The sequence below is a fragment of the Nelusetta ayraudi genome, unplaced genomic scaffold, assembly GCF_046127955.1.
Source record: "Nelusetta ayraudi isolate G7.1 ecotype Tasmania unplaced genomic scaffold, CSIRO-AGI_Nayr_v1 ptg000071l, whole genome shotgun sequence".
In the NCBI taxonomy this organism is placed as follows: domain Eukaryota; kingdom Metazoa; phylum Chordata; class Actinopteri; order Tetraodontiformes; family Monacanthidae; genus Nelusetta; species Nelusetta ayraudi.
In genome coordinates, this window is record NW_027466121.1 from 3,864,878 (window position 1) to 3,890,086 (window position 25,209).

The 25,209-nt window shown below is 43.4% G+C and overlaps 1 protein-coding gene across 1 annotated transcript in view; it reads right to left on the reverse strand.

The window, feature by feature from the left end:
- galnt18a (UDP-N-acetyl-alpha-D-galactosamine:polypeptide N-acetylgalactosaminyltransferase 18a) overlaps window positions 1–25,209 on the reverse strand; it is a 121,721-nt gene that overhangs the window by 50,400 nt on the left and 46,112 nt on the right. Inside the window, exons 2-3 of the mRNA XM_076042753.1 lie at window positions 10,170–10,380; window positions 9,882–10,048 (exon numbers count right to left, since the gene is read on the reverse strand). Of these exons, the coding sequence (XP_075898868.1) occupies window positions 9,882–10,048; window positions 10,170–10,380 (378 nt within the window). The remainder of the gene's footprint in view (window positions 1–9,881; window positions 10,049–10,169; window positions 10,381–25,209) is intronic.

The window sequence follows — 25,209 nt, forward strand, 5'->3', positions numbered from 1 at the left end:
ACATACAATATTCATGCGCTTTGATCAGTCGAGTGTCTATAGACGGAGAGACGGAGGTGCACTTTTTCTATTAGACGTCAGCGCCTGATTCATCAATTCATCAAAGGGCTTGCTCTTATGTGCATGTTTGTACCACAAACATCAACAACGTATGCATTATGAATAGAAGGTCACACATTGTGCTTAACAGTCATCCTGGTTCTTACCCATAACTAATACTGAATGTACACTTTACATTCATAATGTGTTATAAACTCATCATTCATAATGTTTTAAACCTCCATGGCAAAGTGACCCTGAAGTCCTGGATGGTAGACCATACTCTAATTACCAGTTTAAAAAAAAATATATATTTAAGACTTGAGTCTATGAGCTTGAATTAAAGTGTCAGCAATTCTGGAGTAACGTCTTTATAACGCCATTACAAAACATACGGGACTTTATAAGGCATTATAATGCTTTTATAAGACATTAAACATGTCACTGACATTTAAGCTCCCAAAGTCATAATCTAAAACATTTGTACAAATCGTAGTTATGTTATATGATATAACATCTAGGACTTCAGTGTCACTTTTCCCTGGAGGAACACGGAAAACATTAGGAATGATGAGCTTATAACACATCATATCCACCACTTACAATAATTTATAAACGTCGACATAAGTTGTCATACATCATTGATAATGCCTTGTAAAGGCACTCATAACGCACTATACAATATACCTTCATAGAAAGTGTTATCCGATTTTTTTGAAAGCCATCTGCGGAACTGCAGGGTGGTCGATCTAGAGTGCCTTAAAAATGAAGCCAGCCTTGGGTCTCATGTTTCTTTTGTCACAGCGAATTTTATCTATTTATTTATTTATTTATTTATTTTTATTTTACCATTTGTAATTCACTTTCTGGTTGCGGAAGGAGTTTGCCAAGACCCTGAAAATATACTGTAAGCAGAACAACGAAGGTTGACACCGAGGCCGCAGTACAAGTGTTACACAGGATTTCATGTAAAGGAATAGGTTCGCTTCTGAGACGGCTAAATTATTAAAGGCAAACAACGAGAACGAGAAAGCCTCCCTGGAGGCTTTGCGGGTCATTCGATACAACCGTATGTTTTGGCGAACGCAAATTAGCATAAAATTTATTAAAGCCCAAAACAAAAGAAAAATGACTTTACGGAGCAAAAGGCAACAATAAAACATGAATAAATATTAGAAAATGGATGCAGCTCTGTGAATTTAACCGAGCTGTGTGTGCAGCACTTTTCGCTAACAAGCACAAGCGGCAGGATTGTGTGGCGAAGATCTGAACAACTAATAGGTTGGCCATTGACTATGTTGTCATCGTGAGCCAAGACTGGTGGTTGTAGAGTTTTCAATATTATTGTTCTTGCTGTTGTTATTAGACTGTGTAAGATTTTGCCCTTATTTACTCGCTGTCTACATATTTCTCTTGCACAATCAGATTGTGGTGCTACATTCAGGGTCAGCTACAGTATATAAGGTGGTTCTTTATACCATTTTTGAGTTTCTCAAAAGGCTTTTTGAGCTTTCTTGTAGACGGACAAATAGCTCGCTGATATGTTTCGTGGGTTTTTTTTCACACGCAAAATGGCGTTCTTTGTTGAAATGTCCCTGTTTTTGTCCCTTTGTGTGCACATTCAGGTAGATAGTAACGCACACACTCACAACAGTACACCAGGAAACGTCTTCCTTTCCTCGTTGTGAATTTTCTGTCCCGTAATCCTGCCCGCGGGCTACGGCGGCTGCCTTCGTCCCTCTATTCATTACTACCATCAGCCTGCATCTCGCCGTCTATCTGTTTTCCTTTAATGAGCCACAGTTTGCTGCTGACCTGGAAGAAAGATGGGCTCGTTTAAAGCCGGGGCTGGGAGTATTTGAAGAGCTCCTCATTGTGTTACACATTCAGTACATGTGAGATTACTCCCAAACATAACGGATCCAGTCGTTAATTAAGCCCACCCCCGGAAACCCAATTAATTTCCAGACGTCTGTTCTCAGCTGTGAAATGTGAATCAAACGCAGCAGACTGCCTCGCCAGCGGGAGCTCTGTTCACTTTGTGCCCCCCTGAAACACTTTATGTGAGACCCGCTGGGCTCAGTCGGACCATCGGAGATGCTGAGAAGACCTTTCTTCCCGGACTCATGCAAAGAGAAAACCTAATTAAAACCTTTAATCAAAAGAAATCACAATATCGTCTGAAATCATTTGTCTTAACTAATAGGATAGGCACGGTGCATTATAATGCATTAATACTAAACGGCCATGACAAAAGAAGAAGAGATGCAATGATCCTCATTGTGCCGGCACTCTCAACCAGATGCTGTACAGATGGTTTCGGTTAAGAAGAATTTTGACAAAGTTTGGTGTCAGACAGCTCGCCTCACAGCAAGAAGGACTCAGTTCTTCTTTCCCTCCAGCTACTCCGGCTTCCTCCCACTGCCCAAACACACACACGTTAAGCCGAGTCCAAAGTCTAAATGGTCCGTGGGTGTTAACGTGAGTGTGGATGGTTGTTTGTCACTCAGCGTGGGCCCTACACTGGAGTGATGACTGGTCCAGGATGCCCTGAGATAGCACGGACTGGCTATTCTGTTGGCTGTCGTTGGAGTTGCCAAGATGTACCAGTTAGTGGCCAGACTAGTCAGACGTTTGCTTACTCACGATATTGCAATTCAGAATGCAGGACAAACAGTGACAGGAAATAAATTGATGCAGACATGGACACATGGATCGGAGCTTTTCACCATTTCAGTCCCGACTTTTTACTTCGTGATGCTTCATCTGTGGCCATTCGGGATGTTTCCACTCTCTCCCTAGCAGCTGTGATTGTCTCTACCTCCTGCCTTTGCTTCATTACTTGGTCCGCTTTACTTTAGCCTCGAAGAGGAGTTACACCAGGGTGTAGTATAATTGGAAGCTTCAAATGAACCATTTCATTAAAAGCAAACCAAAGAGTCGTCTTGAGTAGTCTTCCACTTGAATTTAAAGTGTCTCCTAATCTACTAAGTAGAACAATAAAAACTGTGAATTTTGCACCGTTGCCAGGGGGCCCTTTTGTCATTTCCCTTTAGTACACATTAATGCCTAATTCTGCCTTTCCTTTGCCTTTGTGCTGATGCTGTTGAAAGTATTGTGATACTATTGCTTCGAATGCACGATAGCAAGACTGACGTTGTATCATGTTAACTTTGCTTTAGAGACACCAAATACAAAGAACATCTAAATGCTAAGGGACGAGAAAAGTCAACGCTGTAGCAGGCCAACCAAAACGATAGACACTTTAACACATTGCCAAAAGTAGCCTTCATTCAGTCCCGCAATGCATCTGCATGTACACATTGCAATATGATTTGTCAGGTTTGTCCAAATCCTTTTTGTGGTTTTAAATTGTTTCCCTTCGTCGTTTTCTGAAATAAAAAATATGTGACTCAGTCAAGAACTAGACACGTGGGCAGCGCTGAGACAAAGCAATTAAAAACACTGTGATGGCAAAGTGAGACTAACTGACCTATTGATGTTTGCTAAGCACTTTGGAGGCTTGATAATATCTCTGATATTTTGCTATTCTGCCGGGAGCCCATTATCAGTGCGGCTGCACGTCCGCATGCACTCCTTTGCCTACCATCAGATGACCCTCATTTGTCATAATTACCGCGTGAACAATCCATAGGCCGCAGTCGCGATGGTGCACTTTCACTTCCAGAGGTACCTTTCTAATACTTTGCCCCCTCTTAACTCTTACTCACTGCGAAACCACCGCACTCCATCACGTTTTCTAGAGACGAGTTTGCTTTGCGAGCGACGGTGAGAACATGCGGAATTTCTTAACCTGCTGCCGCAGCCATACAGTGAGTGCCTCCTCGTGAAATGTTCAAGCGACAGGATGGCAAGAGCTACTTTTGCCTCGTACATCGGTGATGCAATTATGAGGACGGCTCTCTGACAGGCCGGCGTCACTGAGTGCCCACGTCCTGATCTTTGCGCAGCAAGAGCCTCCCACAGCAGTCTAGAATGCGTCCAGTATTCACTTAGCTCTTTATATCAGCCTGTCATGTCTGGAAAAGCTCTACAAGTCAACTTCTTGACAATTAGCGGGCTGGAAGCACTAAACAGTCACATACGTTCAAATAAGTGCAAGTTTTGATAATGACGCAACAGTTCTTCAAAATCATGTATTTTTCAATGTACTGCCTTGCCACAGGGGTAATGATACTGGTCTGGTAGGGAACTACATCACTCATTTCACTGCCCAGCATCCTCTCGATGGAAACAGACTTTTGCTTGACATTTCGAGACGATTCACGCACCAGCAGCAACACATCTTCCCTGGCTGCAAGAATCTAAGTCACAAGTTTCTAAATAGAAGAGGCCCCACGGAGACCAAAGGGAGAGGTTCTCAGAGGAGGTGAGAGTGGCTGGATTTACACCATGTTGTGTAAGTGGCCTAGTTCCTACTTGTAATTGAGGAAAGATATCACAGCCTAGTACAGACACACACACACACACAAAAAAAATGTATGAATCTTCAAACATGATTGTCGGAGTACAATCAATCAGTCTTCATTTGTGGTATTTGTGTATCTCCATGCATCAGCGGACTGAGCAGAAAAGGCTGGTTGACGGACAGCTTCTATTCCACGGATTTATGCATTGTCAGTCACGGATCATTGAAAATGCAGATCGCCGCCGCGTGTGCCGCGGCTTTAATCAGACTCATTTATTCCTCTCCAACGCCCAAAAGGTATTTATTTCATTCCGCTCACATGTCATTAGGACTCGCCTGTTAACCTAACGTACGTCTTTCTGTGGGAGGAAGCCGGAGAGAACATGCAAACTCGACAAAGAAACAGGCCATGAGTCAGAAGCAAACATCGTAGCCCTCAGCTACAGCACACGCCAAATCAGGCCATATTCAAATCCTTCCCCTGCTCAATGCTATGGCTTTTTGACCCTGGTTTTAGCCTTTCGTTTGCATCCATCAGTATCATCGGGGGAACAGGCTAGCGTGTGAGTTCCAAAACACTAAATGAGGTCAGGCCTTTTAAAAACTGACCGACTAAAGCAGAGACATTTCCAGTGATACACATATTGTGGCAAAATGAAGTCATCACTCAACAATCAAAGTCTTGTTTGCTGGCGTTAATTTGACAGTCTCAAAGGCATCCATCTCACAGGGCATTCTGGAGAAATGGGAGCGCAGACAGGAGAACAGTGCATCCTTTTCTACAGCTTTTGGCGCGTCCTATTGCGAACGTCTATTTTTGTTGCCCAGTTGTTACTCATAAAAGGACACGGTCAAGCAGAATCAGGTATGTGGGGTATGTGTAGATAAACATAGCAACAACTATTCTTAGATATAACAGACACGCGCAGGTGAGATGCAGCCCAAGGTGCAACTTGAGGGCAGCTTGAGGCCAAGGTGTCAGGGACGGTTCAAACATTATGAGCGTTGTAATGAGACCTGTACATGATTATTGTGAACATGAATGAATCACCACTATCCACACAAACTATCGAGACATTTTTTGTTGATTGCTTGTCCCAAAAAAGTGGACAGTTCCTTCCCTCCTTCTTTCCTTCCTTTCAGAAGTGACATAAACGAATAATCCTTCTTTCCGAATATATTATAGAGAAATCACATAAGTAGGTAAGAACCCCTTACCTGTACTGTGGAATAATCTTGAAAGTGTTAAAAGTAGATTTGCATGACATTATAGTTTATTGAAAGACTAGAATGACTGTAATATATAAAAGGAGTGGGAAGTATTAGTTTAATCTGGAGGAGTTACACGATGAACTCTCTGAGTGTGAAATGACAGGATCTGACAACGACATGAAACTTCATTTTATTCCCCAATATTAAAATTATATTTTACATCTTGTCTTGTCTTATTTAAAACTCTCATGGACTCTCATGGCACCGAATAGCACAGAGGAGTGTTTTTATCTGTGAGTTAGAGAAACGCTCCTGCCAGAGTCGAAGAAATCCGTGTAGAGAAATAAAGAGTTTACACCACAACGACGGACGGACCAAAGCAACATAAGGACTTATACAAACATCTAAGTTCTGCAATAAAGTGGCCCAAAGTGTATTGTAAAAGGGAAGGAAAACGACTACAACCGACTGCTCAGTATTTAACACCCATTAAAAGTGTGTCAAACTCTAGAATTGATGTCTTAGAGATACCCCAGCAGAGATATTAAGGGGCTGTGAGGTCCTCTTCCTACGCTTGACCCTAACAGTAGTGGTGCTAATGCCTGAAACTTGCATTTAAAGCAATTAGTTCCTGCTCTCGGAGTTGTAGTTTTTACCGAGCCGTGGTGTCGGATGCGTGCTGGAAGAATGGCCGGTAAACAATGATGAAGTGGAACTAATTAAAAATAATTATATTGCTGGTGTTATCAATTTTCTGTCAGTGTCCATAGAAAATAACAGCCTCCCTCAAGGGTGAAAGGCTTTTATTGATTGTGCCTGTTTTTTTTTTTCCTCCCCTGTGGCAGATACTACACTGGATTGGTAAGTGGTTTATTATCGAAAACCCTACACAGAATCAATGCAAAATCCCCTCAGGGACGCACATTCACATTCACCCAGTTGCCTATATTGATATTGAACAGTTATTAAACTGTTCAACAAGTTGGAACACATTTTTAAAGGGTTAAGTAAGTGAACTGATATAATACTCACGTCAAATGTGTTGATACTTCAAACCTCTCCTGTATGTATCTGGTCCAAATTTGTGATGTGGTCTTTTTTTTTTTTTTTTAAAGAGTTTTTATTCACACATTTTGTATCCTGAAAAGATCAAATGAAAACGATAACATAATATCCTGTATTTTCCTGCAATTTATCCATTATTGAACCATTGTGTAACAGCCTTAATGAGATGATGATATATGATATATGAGATAATATTATCTCAGTTAATATTAACCAAGTGGTGATAAAGGCAGAACGATATTAGCCCAACAAAAGAAATGTGTGCAGTGAAGCGTGTGAATAATTTTTAGGTACTTTGCCAGGGTGAGGGTGACCGTGTCTTACCCCCTGGCGATGGGAACTTTTATTCCTGTAAAATCAAGATTCACTATGTGTGTTCATTAAAGCAAACACAGTCTCAGAGTTCATGCTATGAAAATTAAAAGGGAGCCAAAGCATTTCATTACAAATAAACTACTGTCTTCATAGTTTGGGTAACCCCATGTATATTTGAAGAGGCACCTTAATCTTCCAAAAAGCCCTCGCCTCGCTCTCTGAGAGGCCGCTGACTTCAGAAGGCGTTATTAAGTATATGCACTAGTGAGGCTTGCCCACAGCAAAAAGATCTTTCAGTAGATGGAATAATGTTTTTTTTTTTTTGTTGTTGTTGGAGACAGAAACCACCACAATATCCACATCAACAGATGACCAAATCGCTTCTTAAAACTTGAGTGTAAACAGACAAGCCAGCCTAATCACTTTAATAACAACCACACAAAGACTTCCGCAGTGACAGAGTAGAGAGATTTGATTATTATATAACGTAACCACATTATTCAAACAAGACCTTTGAAAGTCTGGCTCCACTGCCAAATACAAAAAGAGAAGTTTTACTGGAAACAACGAGTAAGAGCCTAATAACGTAATATTAGATAGATCAGAGCAATGGCATCTTCATCTGTCCCTCACTTCAATTTAGACATCTGAAGCAGTTCTCTGCTGTATGACAACTTATTCACATTTCAAAAAGTCTGCACTGAAATAAATTTCAGGCCCCCTCTCAACAGCTTCGGGATTCAGCACCATGGAGAGCGACAGATGGCCAAAATCTCTGATTACCATTTACGCTCATGTAGCTAAACAAAGGAAACGAGTGCGGGCCGACGGCTCGCTGCGCTCCAGACGCACGCAGCTAATCTGCTCGCGTCTTTCCTCTTCTCCCACGTCGAGTGTCTGCACCGTCCTCGTCTAAAAATGTCACAAGACATCATTCCCAAACTCGTCACGCAGGCCTGCTACGTAGCCGAGCAACGATCCACGACCAGAACCGCAACATCGCAATTTGATTGCTGCAGCTTTTTTTTGCAGCGGACCATCTGGTGTCGCAGAGTGTCTCGAAAGTTTCAGAATCGGATGCCGTCGCTGGGCTGCAGCAATCATCTCCCGGCGCGCGGTGATCTTTGGCCAAAACTTAATGAAAGTTTGCACAAAACTTGGAAACTGATTCACTCTCCTGGCAGCGGTTCACGCCGCTGACCCTCGACGGATTGAAGGTGTGCGTGTGTGGGTTGATCTCTCGCTGATTGATGTGGACGTGCACACCTTTATTGGGGCCCCATTCTGTGGCTGCCACTGCCGTAGCACTGTCCTCAACAGTTATTAACGTCGGTTCGAACACAACAATGCCTACATTTAACGGCACCTCCCCTGTGTGGCTTGCACCGTCCCTCTACACAGCCCTTCGTTAAAACGTGCACAGTATGGAAGTTTGTGACAGTGATGGGCGATGACATCACCACCAAATTCGATACAACAATCAATATTTTTGGGCTCGGTATTGCGATATCAATATCAATACACTTTATGGTTTGTACATTTTTCAATAAATGAAAAGTTAAGAGTCACAAGACGCATATTTATTACAGGAATTGCTGCTCCTGTGTGACACTCTCTTGCCGCCTAAATCACACCGTGCACTGTTTTTTTATCAACTGGCGAAAAGAAGGACCAAACACTCGGTTTCTTTTTGCACCGACAAGTCTGACTCTGCGACTCTGCGTGCCGACTGCCGAGCGGGTCCACGCGTAATGCTGTGACCTTGTGGGATTATCAAGTAGTCACACTCCACATTCACCCTGTGTGTCTGACTTGTGACTGTCAGCTGACTTATATAATCAACCATTGCTTTCCTGCGAATATCAGAGCTTGTGCTCCCAGGCAGTTACCCAACGGTGACTTATTACTGCTTCTGCCAGATCATTTTGCATGCAAAGCAAAACACACAACCGTACAATGAAAACATTGCAATTTCTCTTGGCAGATGTTATCGTACTTGCATTTGGAAATATATATTTACGTTCTGGAGGAAGAAAACAAAAACGCCTGTGGTGCTTGTACCGCTGTAGTGGGGGCCAGAGAGGTCGGCTTCTCCGTTCCAGCACACTCTGCCCAATCAGCGCACAACTGTTCATTAGCTGCTTGAGGGGGTGTTATCACTCGATGCTCCTCTTCTACCAATTCTACACATACCACTCTGCCACCGGTTGAGCTTCCCTCCTTCTGATTTTGAGCTAAAGAATTCTGTAAGCTTTTTCTCCTTCCTCTTTTTTGTTCTAAATTATTCCTTTTCAAGGAGCTCTTCTAATAATAACTGTCTTTTGTGCACCATTTTTCAGAATTTAAAAGCTTGTGAGACATAAAGATCAAGCGGCAGTGTCTTTGGAATATGTCAGATGGAACACTCTGTTCCACTACAGTCTAACGTGAGTCAGTCAGGGCAGATGCTCATTTGGGTCTCGAGCAAATCAGATTAATTAGCAGGAGACAAACATGAATACCAGATTAAATAAGCATGTTATTTGGCTCATGGTAAGGATGTGATCACCTTGAGAGATCATCTTACTGTGCAGGTTGAAATGGTCTGAAACTATCTTAACCTGCACATTAAAGTGGTCTAACCTGAGTAGAAGTAGAAAATCTGGTTGCTGTCAAACTGTGGGTCAAACTTGGTTTGTTTAATGGTTCAAATATGAAATAATTCCCCCAACAGTGAAATCTGCAGTGAAATTCGACAGAAAATCAATAAAAACTGAAAACAAACTACTGCACGCCGCCTGCTTACGGCTGGGGTGGAAATACAGACAAATCTCATTCTTACGACTGTTGCTGTGGTCGTCCACCAGGATGATTTCCTTGAGCAGTTGGGGCGGAGTCCTCTGGATGGCCGTGTGGACGGAGCGCAGCAGCACCGATAAGGCCTCGTTGACAAAGATGAAGATGATGCTGAGCTGGGGAAGGTCTGAGGAGTACGACATGTTCCTGCATCTGAGGAGAGAGAGAGACGGAGGAAGGTGGAGGGGACAGGGGGTTGGGGGTCGAAACAGAGGCATGAAGAAAATCACCTTGAAACTGTGAAAATGAAGTCGTGATTTTTCCTCCGACTGACCCGTCCGGCCGTAAATCCGCGATGGGCCGCGTGAGGGAGATGCGGTCGCTAAGGTAGCCGTTGTAGCCAAAGTAGCGGAACTTTTTGAGCGCCACCCTTCGACTCTCGGGGCCCAGGTCGCGACCCCAGTGTTCGAAGAGCGAGGACGCCGAGGAGTCGGAGGCCGAGTCCGACGAGGACGCTGCGTCTTCGCCGTCCCTCACAGGCTTGTCTGTAGAGAGGGAGAGAGAGAGAGATAGAGAGAGATAGAGAGAGAGAGAGAGAGAGAGAGAGAGAGTCACTTTTGTGAAAACACACAGTGACGCAGTGCAACCCGGTGTTATGGAAGAAATGGAAGACACGTTTGCTGAAATAAATGCAGACTTTTTGAGCGAAACCCTTTTGCCGAGGACTGAAACAACAGTAATTGCAGCATTCTTGCAAACGTGGATGGAAGACGTGTGTGTCTCTGTGTGTGTGCGTGTGTGCGTGCACTTGTGTGTGTGTGTCTGTGTGTGCGTGCGTGCGTGTGTGTGTGTGTAATGCAAGCCTGGTATTTTCATTGTCATTAGATGTAACGCATTCTGGCAGCTCCGCCGCTCCGCTCCTGCATTGTTAGACACAAATCCACAAACAAGCCCGAGGAAACCTGTTTTTAAATCAGCGCCGCGGCACAACATGCTTGGCTTTTCACGTGTGCGACAACAGCAGTGCAAGGTGGGAATGGAAAGTAAGGGAACACGCCTGAAGCCTGTGACACAAAGCAACCCTAATTGCGAAAAACAAGCGTGGAGGGGGAAAAAATACCAAGTGGTTTTAAATATTTATATTTTATGTGTAATTGCGTCCACCCAGACCGGCGCAGCGTCGTTTGACACCCTCTCTTCTTTCTGCTGCTGGGCAGATACGGTGCAAAGAATCAAAAGGATCTGTATGTGGCGGTTTGTTGTTTTTGTGGATCAGTGGAAAACAGGATCAAATGAAGAAATGAAATATTCATTAGTACGGCTTGCTAAAATCCCCACTCCAGGTGTTGTAGTGTTTCGCTGGCACAGAAATTACATTTAAAAAAAAAAAAAAAAAGCTTAATCCATTTGAATGGAAAAAAATAGAAGAAAATATTTGCTTCCAGATGAGACTCCTGTTTCCTATTTCACTTTCACCAAACCAAACCAGGCAGTGACGTGTTTTTGACGCGCGCCGCTAACAGCTGAACAGGAGAAACGACTCAACGATTCATCTCCCAGCATGCCGTGCTTCCATTATCCTATTCATGCTGCTGCCACCGAGCTGGATTTCTCACAGAGAACACATTTTTTTTTTTTTTTTTTTTTTTTTAGGTAGCTGTGTTGGCTACGCCAAGCCAGAATCAAGAGTGTTTGTTCTCATCTGCTGCCATCCCGAGGTAAGAGGAGAATAAATGAGATTACGGCGAAAGCAGCGAGAGAGCAACCCCCCCACCTCCAAAAGAGAGCAACAATGGGACAATGAAATGACAGCAGTGAGAAGCAAGGCCAATGGAAAGCCGTTTAGGTTTATGCAAAAGTCTGCTACGCTCTCAATACGAGGTTGTCACGTAAAAAAAGGCGGATTTGGGAGAAGCAACATTCTGTCAGCGCCCAGGTTTCAATCAAGCTGCCGTGATGAAAATGAGAATCGCACAAAAGATGAAAGGTGAACAGATAAAGTGATCGTTGGGGTTGCCAAACGGTTCCACGCCATGAACCCCCAAATAGCATTGGCTTCTGGCCGGGGACCCCTCTGCAAACCAACAGACAGTCTGACAAAATATGTGGAAAAAAATAGAATGTTTTTTCCCTTGTTTATTTGCTGTTCAATAATTGTTCGAATAAGAAAACTACCAACTAACATGTTGATAATCATGCCCAATTTTCTTTATGGCTGTAAAGTCATACTTGCGTATGCTCCCTCATATTTTCTTACTTTAGTTGGCCAATTCTAAGTATTTTTTGCAGCAGTGTCTTCCACAGCTGGGTTGTCTGTCTGTTTCTTTGGTCACTCTGCCACCGATTTGCCCGTTTTGCTCTATCAAGGCTAGCTTGAGGAGCAAATCACCTTGATAAACGGTGCAAACTGGCACTGAACGATGTTTTGACAGGCAGGCAACCATATATACATTATTATAAATGATTTAATAATAATGATTAAACCATAATTAGATAATATTTGATAATAGTAATTACAATATTCTTAAATTATATTATTCATTTATGTATTAGCATTTTATTCCTTATCTTATCTCCAATTTTCTGGGGCCCTCCCCCCCAGGGTGCTGCAGCCCCCACTTTGAAAACCACTGAGGCAGTCAAACAACGACCTCAGCTCCGCCGTCCTCTTCGCATTGATAAAACAAAGCCAAACAAAACAAATCCTCTCAAAGTATAGAAGGAGGGACACGTAAGGAGCAACAAAGGGCCTCAGATTAAATGAAACAGGCGTAAAAGCCAGTTTGGTTGGGGAAGAGCGACGAGTCAGCAACACTTGACTAGATGTGCAGAAACAAACAGCCTTTCCCTCTGCAGGGACGCGGCGCCATATGGCGGAATCAAAATTCTGTGAAAATTGCTTATTTTCATTCACGCAGCAGTGGCGGCGGTTGGGAAAAAGAACAACAAAACAGAGCAATTTGTTTGCCTTTGCATCTTAAAAAAAAAGACCATCCGTCTGAATTCTGAACATTTGCTCCAAAACTTATTATGCACCAGCAAGGTTAGGACGCAATTGCACTTCTGCTCTCGTTGCTCACGCCAATATTTCGTTCTCGTGCTTTCAGCAGGACAGCATCCTGGATCCGATGGTGGTCAGATTCTGCCAAGACTCTGAAGTGATGCTGGCTTATTTATAACAGGCCTTCGCAACGCTGGCAAATCCTCCGAGGCTGAAGATTTTTTATTATTTTTTTTTTTTTCCAACAAAGTTGAGCAACAAAACAAATGTGTTATGAGCAAATCTCCGTGTCTTTGCACAACATTCATATCTGGACAATGTAATAAATTCAACAAGTACGTCGTCCAAGTCAACCGCCCACGCATGCACACCGCGCGCAACAACGGAAAATGTGAAGATGTGTTTAAGGCAAATCCCAAACCAACAATCTGACATAACGGACGCAGCCGCTCTTCAGAGGGGGAAGTACAACACGTCTCCTCTTGAGATAAACGTCGAGCTCGTGTGCTTTATTGGCGTCAGGGGCACTTCAGCTCTTTTTGCAATAACACACTTGTTGTTCTCGTGGGCGAGCCGCAACTCCTCTCTCACCTCTTAATCAGCCGCCCGAAAGCGTGGCGCACGCGGCGGAGCCCTCGCCTTGGCCTGAAGCGCTTTGTGACGCGCTTGCGAGTTTGAAGAACTTTTAAATCATCCCCCATTCAGACGCCATCTCCAAATTGATATCAGGCAAGAAGTGGAAAGTTGGCTTGGTGGTGGGGAGAAGAGGGGCGGGAGTTGAAACGTGAAATCCATTTGCAGTAGCTGGCGCTTTTAGTCGAAGCGCACGCTTTTTTGCTCAAGGAGAACGACAAGAATTAGACGGCGCGCTGTGAAAGCTTTCCTAATACAGAGAGAGAGGTTCCACACGGCTACATTAGGGGATGTCATTTTAACACACACACACACACACACACACACACACACACACACACACACACACAGTGTAAATGGCAGTCTGACATCTCCAGATTTCACCTCCAGTATTCCAAGGAAACTGTGGGAAATCATTAATATGTTAACATGGATCACTCAGAGCCACGCTGAGAAATTCATTACAACTATCGGTATCACTTTATAATAAGTGCATAAGCATTAGTTAAGCATTAATAAGCACTGAATGCGTCATTTATAAATCATGTTTCTGAATTGATTACTCATTAGTATGTAGTTTATAAACACAGTTATAAAATCTATTGGAAAATACATTTGTGAGTTTTTATAAAACCTCGACTGACACATTCACTATTAATCAACTATCAACTATTAATCATGCTGTAGATGAGCTTATTAATGAAGAGTAAAACATTTATAACTGTGTTTACAAACTACACACTGAGTTTTTTTAATGTCCGAAACACGATTTATAAATTACGCAATCAGTCTTCATTAATGCTTAACTAATGCTTCTATAGTGTGCACTTATTATAAAGTGTCACCCAACTATCCACAACCCAGTTTTCACATCCGCGGTACAAAAGGCAGGCTACCTTTTCTTTAGCGGTATTTGCATTCACCCAGCGTGCGTCATGAGCTCGCACCGTTGGAAGAAGTTTAATTAAGTTTTGATTACTGAGGGCTGAACACGTTCCTGTAACACCACGTGTGAGTATAGACAAACGTACTGTTAATTATCAATGTTGTTATTCAAATAAAGGTCGAGTGAACTCGAATTTGATTTCAATTTATTTTTGGGGGGGTAGTCTTTAATAAGTCTTATTCCCATTCGCTCACTCATTTGCATTAAAGTCAATTCAGCTTACAATTTCCTCTTCTGCATGAAACTAAAAAGAAATTGTTTCAGCAATTACAACAACACATCCATCCATCTATCTATCTGTAACACACATACTAACCAGTACTTTTTGAACTGCAGGTCCCGTCAATTTCCCCCCCTGATAATGTGCGTATGCCCTGCCCGTGAACTCTCCAGAAATCAGAAAAAATATGCTGTAAATAATAATGATAATGCTCACGGCAGGCTGCTCCTCCGTAAACTGCAAATTGGTGTAATAATCTCAGGATATTGACACAGTCTGGAAGTTCTTTTTTAAGGCTGCTTTCAAGGCTGCTCCACTCGTCTTTGGCAAAGATTTAAACGCAAACAAACTGGAATAAATTTCCTTCAACATTGAAGGGGCTTGCCACAGTAAGTTTATATTGTGTCTGAGTCAGGATTAGACCCGCAGAGGCAGCATGTCATGTCCTGTTATCTCACTGTGTAGGACACATTCCATTATTAATTCAGGAGGACTGAGCTAGCATTCCCAGCATGGCCAGAGGGCACAGCTTACCTCTGTAAAGGCAGGAGGGAGGGATCAAGTGGAGCCATAGCATGATGGGGAGCCTATCTGTTTGTGTGTGCGAGTGTGTGTGTGTGTGTGTGTGTGTGTGTGTGTCTCCCTGCCTGCAACCATTAACACATTTTTCGGGGATGACCATCCAGCGGATTCAGCGTTTTCCGTGATCACATGTGTGTCTAATCTGAAGTGAAAGGCGCTTCTGTTCAACATCTTGATAACGCGGTTATTTGTCTAAGTGCTGTGCAGGAAATAGCAGAAATAATGCAGCAAACGGAGCCTCTCCTGATGCCGCAGCTCATAGATTTACATTGTTTTTCCTTTGGTGCCGACTAAAAAGCTTCCTTGCAAAGTGCCAAACATCGCAAAAAAGCAGCTCCATGTATTTTTTTGTGCCAGCCTCATGTCGTTATTTTGCTTTGAGTGTTTTCTTTTATCCCTTTTCTATTTTTGTGCTTTTACCAGGAGTGAACTGTGCTATGTAATTTTTTTCAACCGCACTTTGCAAAGGTGTCTCATTGTTTTTCTTGGCTAACTGCGCAGTGCAAAGGAGGTAACCTTGCACGGCAGCGTGATCGCGGAGCGTTCAGTACTGATATCTTCCACATCCATCATGCAAGCTCCCACAAAAGGCGTCTTTGGGTTTCGTTCCCACTCATTTTTTTTTTTTTTTTTTTAATAAGAGTCCACGGGCGACTATTTTTAAAAACCAGAACGGAAAAGGCAACATACAGATGATTGAATGTGAGCCCAGCTGCTTCCAGTGAGACTAGTGTGGACGCTGCGGCTGCTCCATCAGAGCTGCGTGGTGTTTCAAAGAACAACAAAGAGCAGCTCTGAGGGCTTCTCTCAGTGCAGAAGAAGTTTTTCCTTTACCCCTGACCAGCTTAGGCGAGAGTCTGTCTTGCACTACAGTGCACCGCTGCTCATGGTGGGGGCTGTTGTACCTGTTGGGGCTTCCTGTTGCCCCCCTCAGGAATCCTCAAGCTGTTGCTCACCGCCTCGACTGGCAGTGAAAAAAGAGATTAGTTTGCTTTGAACGTGATAAACAAAGAGGTTTTTTTTTTCTGATTGAGGAAAAGTTGCATCTGCTGTGCCAAGTAGCAGACAGACGCGTGTACCTTAGAGGAGTCACAGCGCTGTGAGTTGTCAACAACTTGGTGACTCTTTGAAATGCTGAGCAGGTGGGAGGGGAAAAAAAGGTTGTCTTGTTGACACAAGGGATCAGAGGGCAAAAAAAGAGGCCTGTTTGGAGACCATGGAAAGGCTTAGAAGAGTGTTTCAGTCAATCACTGGTTGCATCCAACGTTCGGAATATCACGTGTCTCTGGTTTGTAACTCACAAGTGTCCACTTTATTTGGTACTGTGTTGAACTGATCCTCTCAACGTGATCAACATGAGAAAGAGCATAACAAAGTTACCGCGGCAATAATGCATAAAATGTGAGCAAACAATGGTCCGTAAAGAGGCAACAGGCAATTTTCAGCATTGCTATAGCTCAGTGGTTCTCAAACTGTCTCTGTCACGCCCCACCTTGGAGGAAGACAAAGTTTCATGTGACGTGAGTCTGCGCCCCCCAGGTGGGGGGCTTTAGCTATAGCAATGTTTCTCAAAGTGGGTGGCGCAGCCACTTTATTAGGTACTCGCTAGGAGCTAAGTGTCCCTAATAAAGTGGCCATTGGGAGTGTTGATCTGACACTATTTCTGCCTGACTGCCAGGGGAGCGGCGATCAACTTTGGTTCCCTCTGACTAAATTGGTTCGGGCTCCGATTCCGTACATTGGGCACTAATAACGGTGCCCACTGGGAGCCCCGTGACTGCTGGGCCCATGGAATCGTCCACGCTTTCACCACCTCAACGCCGCGCCTGCTTTGTATAAATAATTTCTTCACCGCCTGCAATATCTCACACTCTTCACCCCGCACCAGCCATTAGATAGGAATAGTTTGAACAGTAGTTTGAACAGCCACCCACTGTGCTGAGGTCAACTGGGGCCAACGGGATGGGGTTGAATTCCGGTGTGGGCTGTTCAATCTGGCTGCACTGTGACAGTAAACAGCAAACGTCTGTCCTGCGATAGCCTCGTTGGGAACTTGGCTGCGTGCTCCTGTTAGCATCTGCCCAGCTGTGAGTACAACATATACACACACACACACACACACACACAAACACACACACACACACACACGCAAGCACGCACAAACCAGAACGGTTATGTGGCGGCCGACGTATCGGTTCGGAAAAAGGTTTTTATCTTTCCGAGACACATTTGCCTCGACTTTGAGGCCTCTTCCACATTGTAAACACGAGAAAATAGCTGATGAAAGCACGTTAGGAGCGTGCCAGGGTAAGATGCGCCGACAGGATGCAGAAGATGAAAAGGAGGGGAAGCAGTGGGTGTGATGAGGATGACAACAAGAGGATAAAGTAATTGTGACAGAAGGTTTTCATCCCTGAGCTCCGTCACTTCTGCTCGCAGAGAAACACACCCGTATTAGCACAGACACCGAGGCACGTCCCTCTCTCTCGCTCTCTCACTGTCTCTCTCACACACACACACACACACACACACACACACACACACACACACACACACCAGATACATCCCGGCGCAAACAACCCGTCCAGACCCACACTGAGACCAGGCTGGTTCCACACTCGCGGCGATAGATTTAGAAAGGATTAACAAAAATGTAGACCTTTGGTGTTCAAAGCGCTGGGGATTTCCGGTAATTAGGGGATGAAAGAGTTGGGACAATTACTCTGCAAACAGCGGACAATTATTTTTGCTGGGAGAGGTGGCACAAATTGACTGTACCCCTGTTTAAATATGAAACTGTAAGAAATTATTTCTCAGCCTCAAATGAGAGTTCACGTACAATGACACCTGTGGCACAAACAATCGAGTACAATAGTAAATAATAACACAATAATAACACAATAAATTCAAACGTTAATTTGATTTGATGAGAAGGATATTTCTCTGCCAGGCACAACTCTGTAACTTTTAAACACACAAAACTCAGTACTCACAACTGGTCATTGGTTTTAGTTGTGAGGTGACTTTTCGTTGCAAAAGCAGATGTTTCAAAGGGCAATAAGGGGATTTTTGTGTGCTAGACAGAGCAAATGAGCACGGCATGGATACCAAAAACCAAGAGGCTTCGGCACATCACCTCCTCGGGCTCCTCTTGTCTCCATGGCTCCGCAGCCTCCCTAGTATCATATGCGAAGCAGTGACCACAAGATGCGTTAAGCGAGCGAGGAAAATATTGCGTGGCAATCTAAGTATATTATGCAAGAAGCATGTCTGTAACTGCGTTTCCATTACCCCTTGCAAAACCTGAATATCGCAATAAAAACTGGTAATAGAAACACAATAGAAACTTTGAAAAACCTCTGAAATATTGCTAAAAGGTTTTTATGCTCTCATCAGGTGGTGGCTGCAAATTCGAAGTGAGGCCTCTTTTACAAAGATAAAGCTACATAAAATCGCTTATTGTCCCTTTGACATAGTGAGTAGTTATCTCTATTGCGTTGTATGTTTTTTTTTTTTTACACTCAATGTAGCTCCCAAGGCACACAATGAATGTCAGCCTAAGTGTTTGTGAAGACTGCTGAACTGTGGAAACACGAAGGAGGACAATGGGAAACAGAATAAATGATAATAAATAAGATCCTGCGCGCTGAATGCCATTTGCAAATCGACGGGTGTTTGCTGAAACGGGACATGGGTCGCTTTCGTCAGCGTGCTAGATTGTGGGATGCCCTGCCCCTCATTTTTAAGCAACTTCTCCTTCTTTATTTAAAACTCTGTTCCAAACTCCAAAGGTTAAAATCCTATTTCCAGACAAGGTCCAAGGTTTAAAACAACCGGTGATGAGCAAATCCCTTTTTCTTTTCAAATTTGTTTTTAACTTACAACCAAAGGCAATATCACCGCTTGATTCCAATTATGTTGTTGGGAAGTTGACCTGAAGAAGTGGTGTGAGGGGTGCAGCTTGTCAGAAATTTTCTAAATTCACCTTGATTGCCGTGGCCAATACTTAAAAACCTGCTTTGACATACACACAACATATGAAACGAACTGAACTTCAAGGGCAACATTAGAAACTTAGGTCACTAATTGATATCAATAGCTGAGTTAAAAACAATGTTTTTTGTTTTCTAATCCACCATTAAACTAATGGTGTATTAGTTTAATGGTGCATTTGTGAGTTCTAGCACAATCATAATCTGTGTAGAACTCTGTGACTGTCTGTTAGTGAACGAGGCTGCATGAGGCATCGTTGCATCACAAGACTGTGCTACATCTCGGCCAGAAGAAGGCAAAGCTAAACATAGAGGATGAGGAGGCAGCCAACCGGCTGTGGCCAACAACAAGGGGAACAATCCAATGGAGTGGGCGCCACCGCTGTGTACCTGTAGTTCTGTGCCTCGAATGTTCATACCAAGAATTTTACAGCTGTCCTACATCGAACCACTGGAGGTGTTGAAGAGAACTGAAAAGGTATTTTCCTTCAGCAACGAAAAAAAACTGAAAACATTGAGTTGAAGCAAGCTATTTTAAGCCGAGCGGAGCTACAGATTCAGGTTATGCACGTCTTTGTATTCAAGACATCTGTTGGATTGTCATTTTCAAAAAGCACGCTTTCCACAGACCACGTGGAATCATTGCAGACATCACTGTGTTTAAGCGTTTATTTCTTTTTGTTTCCCGGAAAATGCGTCGAGACATCTATAGGAAAACTGGCGAACCTTCATCCAGTTTTTTTTCCCCCCCTGATTTGAAGTACAGGCTGTATAAAACGGTGACACTGGTTAACCCAAGACCCCCAGAAGACCTGAATGGTAAGAGCTCGATGAAAAGCACCGCGGCTCGGCTGTCAGCTGAGCGCTGATTGACAGACAGCCGGCTGCAGAGTGGAGTGGCAATTTCTCAGCGACAAGCCAGACGCGGTTGGAGGTAAAAGAGTGGAGCCAAAGTAATATGAAAGTGTGAAAACTAGTGCAAAAAAAAATATCCGGGATAATGAAAGCGCCTCACAGCCCGGGCACATTCTGAGCCAGAGGTGCCCTGAATCCAAGCTTTCTCTCTGCCGCGTTAACAGAAACAATTCAAAAGCACAGAAAATGAAGTCATTGAAAAGGTGATGAGGAGGTGCGCCGAGGACAGCGTGGACTTGCAAATGGAAATGCCGTGGGTGTCGATGGGATTGGGTGGCGCTGCAGCTGCTGCTGCTGCTGCTGCTGCTGCTGCTGCTGCTGCTGCTCGGGGCTTGCGACGATGAATCAGCGCCGGATGTTGTGCAGGGAGAGACGAAACTCTCTCGCTCTGAATCATCACAACAGACGCTTCCAGCAAACACGCTTTTCACTCCGGGAACCTTTTCAGTCTTTTGTAAAGCTGCTGGCCTCAATTCAGCCACTTTCCATGCACTAAATCCACAGGAGCGAGGACAACATCAGCACCCGGACATGTGGGTGCACGGAGAGGTGCGACGCTGGAGTTTGCGTCCTGTTTGCAATCAGCCCTCATTGTGATGAACTGGAAAACGGCCGTATCGCGTGTTTCACGCGGCCCACCTGGTGTTTGTTTGCTCTCAGCCTCAAATCGACGCAGTAAATCAGAAATGTTTGGCTCCGCCGATTTACACACACAAGCAGCTTAAAGTGATCAAGACCTTGGAGAGGAGGATACGAGTCTGAGTCGCGAAAAAGCTGTTGCACTCAGTTAGACCTCGAGCTGCACAGCTAGCAGAGGTGGGTAGGAACAAATACTTTGTTACTATTCTTGATTAGATTTTTTTTTTTAGGTATCTGCACTTAACCTGAGTATTTCTCCTTCTGACAACATTTTACTTTGACTCTTTGTACACAAATATCTGTACTTTCAACTCCTTACATTGGAAAAACATGCAGATTAAGCTGTTAAAAAAACATCCAGATGCTCATCAAGACCTCTGGTCAGTTCAGACTAGATTATTCTGTCAACAGCTCTTGAATATTTGTAAAATTATCAACCAATGTATTGTTCATGATCAGTGGTAAAAAATAAATTTTTTTAATAAAAAATAAAATACAATACAATTTTGTCTTCCTACTTAAATTTCAGAAATTGTTCTTTCTTAATTTTACTTGAGTAAAGAAATTGAATAAGTATTTTATTTATTTTTTTAATTCAAGTATCCATACTTTTACTTAAGTATACCCAGCATTGTGTCAGAACAGGTTCGCAAGCAGGGACCGACCTCCGTAAAAACTCACGTCCCCACATGCAAGGGTTGCTGAGTGGTAGGGGGCGGCAAGGAAGAAAAAAAACTGTTCTGTTTTTCCGCAGAATCTCATTTGCTCAGCAAGTCCCGAATTATCTCCCACCGAAAGCTTTCTGTGCTCCAATATTTAAAGAGGCAAAAGGGAAAACACAGGCAATTCATTTGCCTTTCGCTCTCACTCCCGGCTCCTTCAAACCGCGCCGAGGCTCGTGTCGCTTGCGAGCGATGACTCACATAAAGAGCCGTCTCAACTGTTTGCTCCGCGTTTGATAGAGTTGCCACGAGCACGTTCGCTCCGGAGTCATTTGGAGAAAAAAAAAGAAAAAAAAAAAAAACCTGCCACGCTGCTCCCAGCTGGGGACGAAAAAGGAAACTGAGCCCATCTGCACTTTTTAGTCTAAAGTACTTTGTGCGCTCGGTTCAGCGCAGCTGTTTCCTACTACGGCACTAATAGAGTGACAGAAAGAGAGGAAGGCAGGCGGGGCTCCGCAACTTTCTACACACTTGATCACACTTGATTCATTTAATAAAAAAGGCGAGCAGCTGGGGGGATCTCTGTCTGTCTTCACTCTACCCAGGTCTGAACAGTGGGTTTAATGGCTCACACCTGGACACGTCCAATCTGTCCTCGCAGCAGAGCCACAGCCAATCAGAGGCGAGTACGAAGCTGGGGCTGAGATGTGAGCGACTTGAAAGTCACTTTGAGCAGCCTGTAAACAGCTCTGCCTGGGTTTCTGCCAGCTGCTCGTCTCTGAAGATGTTTGAGTGCTGCCTGGTGACAGAGTTCAAGTGGACCTTCAAACTGGGCTGCGGGTTAACCCCTGTGATTTGAAACAAAACAGAAATGGAGTCTCTGGGTTGTTTGGCATTTTTGTTTGAGTCACACAACTTGTGATGGTCCCAGCGGTGAACACACCTGGTTGCTGTTCTGGAAGTTGAAAAACAATTAGCCAGCAGCGGGAGGTTGGCGTCTGGCTGACACAGTATCTTAATGTCTTTCTGGTGATCAAAACATTAGTGATGGTATTGTTAACAAGAACATTCCAGTGGACAGTAACTCTAAAGTGCTTAGATTCTAGAAATAACTCCATGTAACATAAAATAGTGCCGCTTGTAAGTAAGAAAAATACATTTCGTAAATGTGTGACAATCCAATTTTCTTTTAAGTGGAACTAGGAATTCAGTGTTTCAATGAATAAACCTTGGTGGAATAAACCTTTATTTGCCCTGCATGGCGAAATTGCACATTACAGCGGCAGCAATTAGAGATAAAAATCTTATCACGATCTTCCAGGTCCTAAATGCTCACATAAACATGTACTTTATTTCAGTGTGGCCGGCGCAGAGACCCGAACACCTACTAAATGACATAGTTTGTCTTTTGAAGCATCTTGGTTTGGCAGAACACTCACAAACACACTGAAGAGGGTATAATTGCAATTTTTCTGAAGAGACTGTGATACTACATGTTTCTCTGACCAATTTAACCATAAATCAATTTAAGGAGCATGCGCTCAGATCTCCTTAAGGGAGTCACAAAAGGAGTCATTGCAAAATGGCTCATTTTGACAATTAAAAAAACAAAAACTAAACAAAACAAATTGAAACAAAAACAATTTGGTTGTCAGCATATTTTTTTTTTAAACAAATGCTGTGTGTTTATCAATAATGGAATGGGATTTTCAGCAGTAAATAAATCGTTATTCAGTATTAACTGATTATTGACAATATTTTCTCACTTCAATTCAATCCATGCTGCTGAAGCCTCTACTAATGTGATAATACCGGAGCCACATTTACGGCGTTACCAGTTGAATCTTTCAGGTAAAATTGCACTGACAGTTGCTCAGATAATCGGGAGACTTACTTGCTGTTTATCTGATGACGTCAGCATCTTCAACCGTGCTTAAAATCTATCTACGCTTTACTTGTGTGAGCGGACCTGCCTAAATCAGCTCCTTTGCCTTGGCGACCCTCACCACCTTCTTTACTGAGTGTTTCCCAACCCTCTGCTGGCTCTCCAGCACAAGAGCCCGAGAAATACCGAATCAGAATCCCAAAATCCATTATTGCACCATTTCCACCCACTTTGCCGCCCTAACAAGCTTTTAAATCAATCAGCCGTCATTTGCTCCCCATCTACGCTGCCATGGTGAAGCCTTCCTCTGCGACGTCCGTTCTTCCCGTCTGCCTCTTTGTGCCTTTAAGTGGCCGAGGGTGCGCGCAGAGGAAGGGCTGATCTGCATCCTGATTGCAGCATGACGGTCCACTTTCAGGGATCAATAGCAGTTTGAATGGGTCTGCCTGGAAGTCTATATGACTTCCTGCAGGCTCTGTGGCTCCTCTAACAACATTACAGCGCTGCAGATAAGATTGCAGCGTCTAATGTGAGCAGACAAGGCGGACAATGTCGTGCAGGCGATTTGAAAGGTAATTCTTAATGTAGAAATAAGAAAAGAAAAAAAGTGCACTTGTGCACTTGCACAATGTGGCAAAAAGAAAGTGAAACAAGTCACTGGTACTTGTAATTAGAACCTGCTTCTTGCTGAAATCTTCAGGTGCATTTTTTTTTTTTGTTGTGAAATTAAACATTATGTGTTAAAATCCTTCCCACAGTAGTTTAATGAGGCTAATGCCATCTTGAAGGCTTATGAAAACTTGAATTTGAAATATGTTGAGTGGGTGGAGTATGAAACTAGCTTGCAAAATCACAGGAGCAGATATGGAGAGTTATCTTCTTCATCCGCAAGTCAAATTGACCTGTAACAGTACAATCAGGTGCCCAAAGCCCGATTGACTGTGTGGATAGTAATAGCTTGTTGATGTCAAGGCTCAGAGGTCAGAATGGGCAGACCATTGCGGTGGCCACAGAAGACCATAGAAAGGCAACAGTGACTAAAATAACTGCTGGAAAGTCTGTACTCAGAAAACAGCCTTGAACCTTGAACCACATGAGGTGCAGCAGAAGATAAAAAACACTCCTGTGGGCTGAAGAACAGGAAACTGAGGCTACAATATCTCACAGGTTCACAAAAATTGAACTATTGAAGTTTGGAAAAACCATTTCCTGGTCTGATCATTTCAGCTGCATATTAAAATTGGAAAGCATCGAAAAAATTGTCATGAGAAAAATGATCCATCCTTCCTCATATCAGTGGTTCAGGCTGCTAATGGCATGGAGGATAATTTATGTCACACTTATGTCGCACCGAATGAGCACCGTTTGATTGTCTGATGGTTACTCCCAGTATAACTCATCATGTCACAAAGTTAAAACAGAGTTAAAAAGACACACTTAGCTGTCTGTTTTCTGACAGTCACAGTCATCATGAAAACTCTAGGGTGGGAGAGAACAGCAAAGATGAAAACAGCGACCAAAACAATGAAGAAGCGACTGACCCAGATCCCCTTTAAGAATTTAGATAGTGGATGTACAGTATGTATATAGATTATTCTACATTTATAAAATAGTTATTATGTATTATACAAATGTAATGTAATGAATACTAGAAACTTCAATGCAACCAGAGAGCACAACCTTAATGTATTTTAACTTTATTTGCACATCATGCAGCATAAAATCATGAACTTCTTCCCACAAGAAAACAGCCTGAACCTTCGAATTTCAAGTAATCATACTCTGCGCCAAACCATTTAGGAGACGTCTGCAGGAAAGTCCTGAACTCCACACATGTAGATTCCAGAGTAGTCTTAGGAGAGTAGCTTTACATGCTCGGGAATATAAAACGAACAGTGG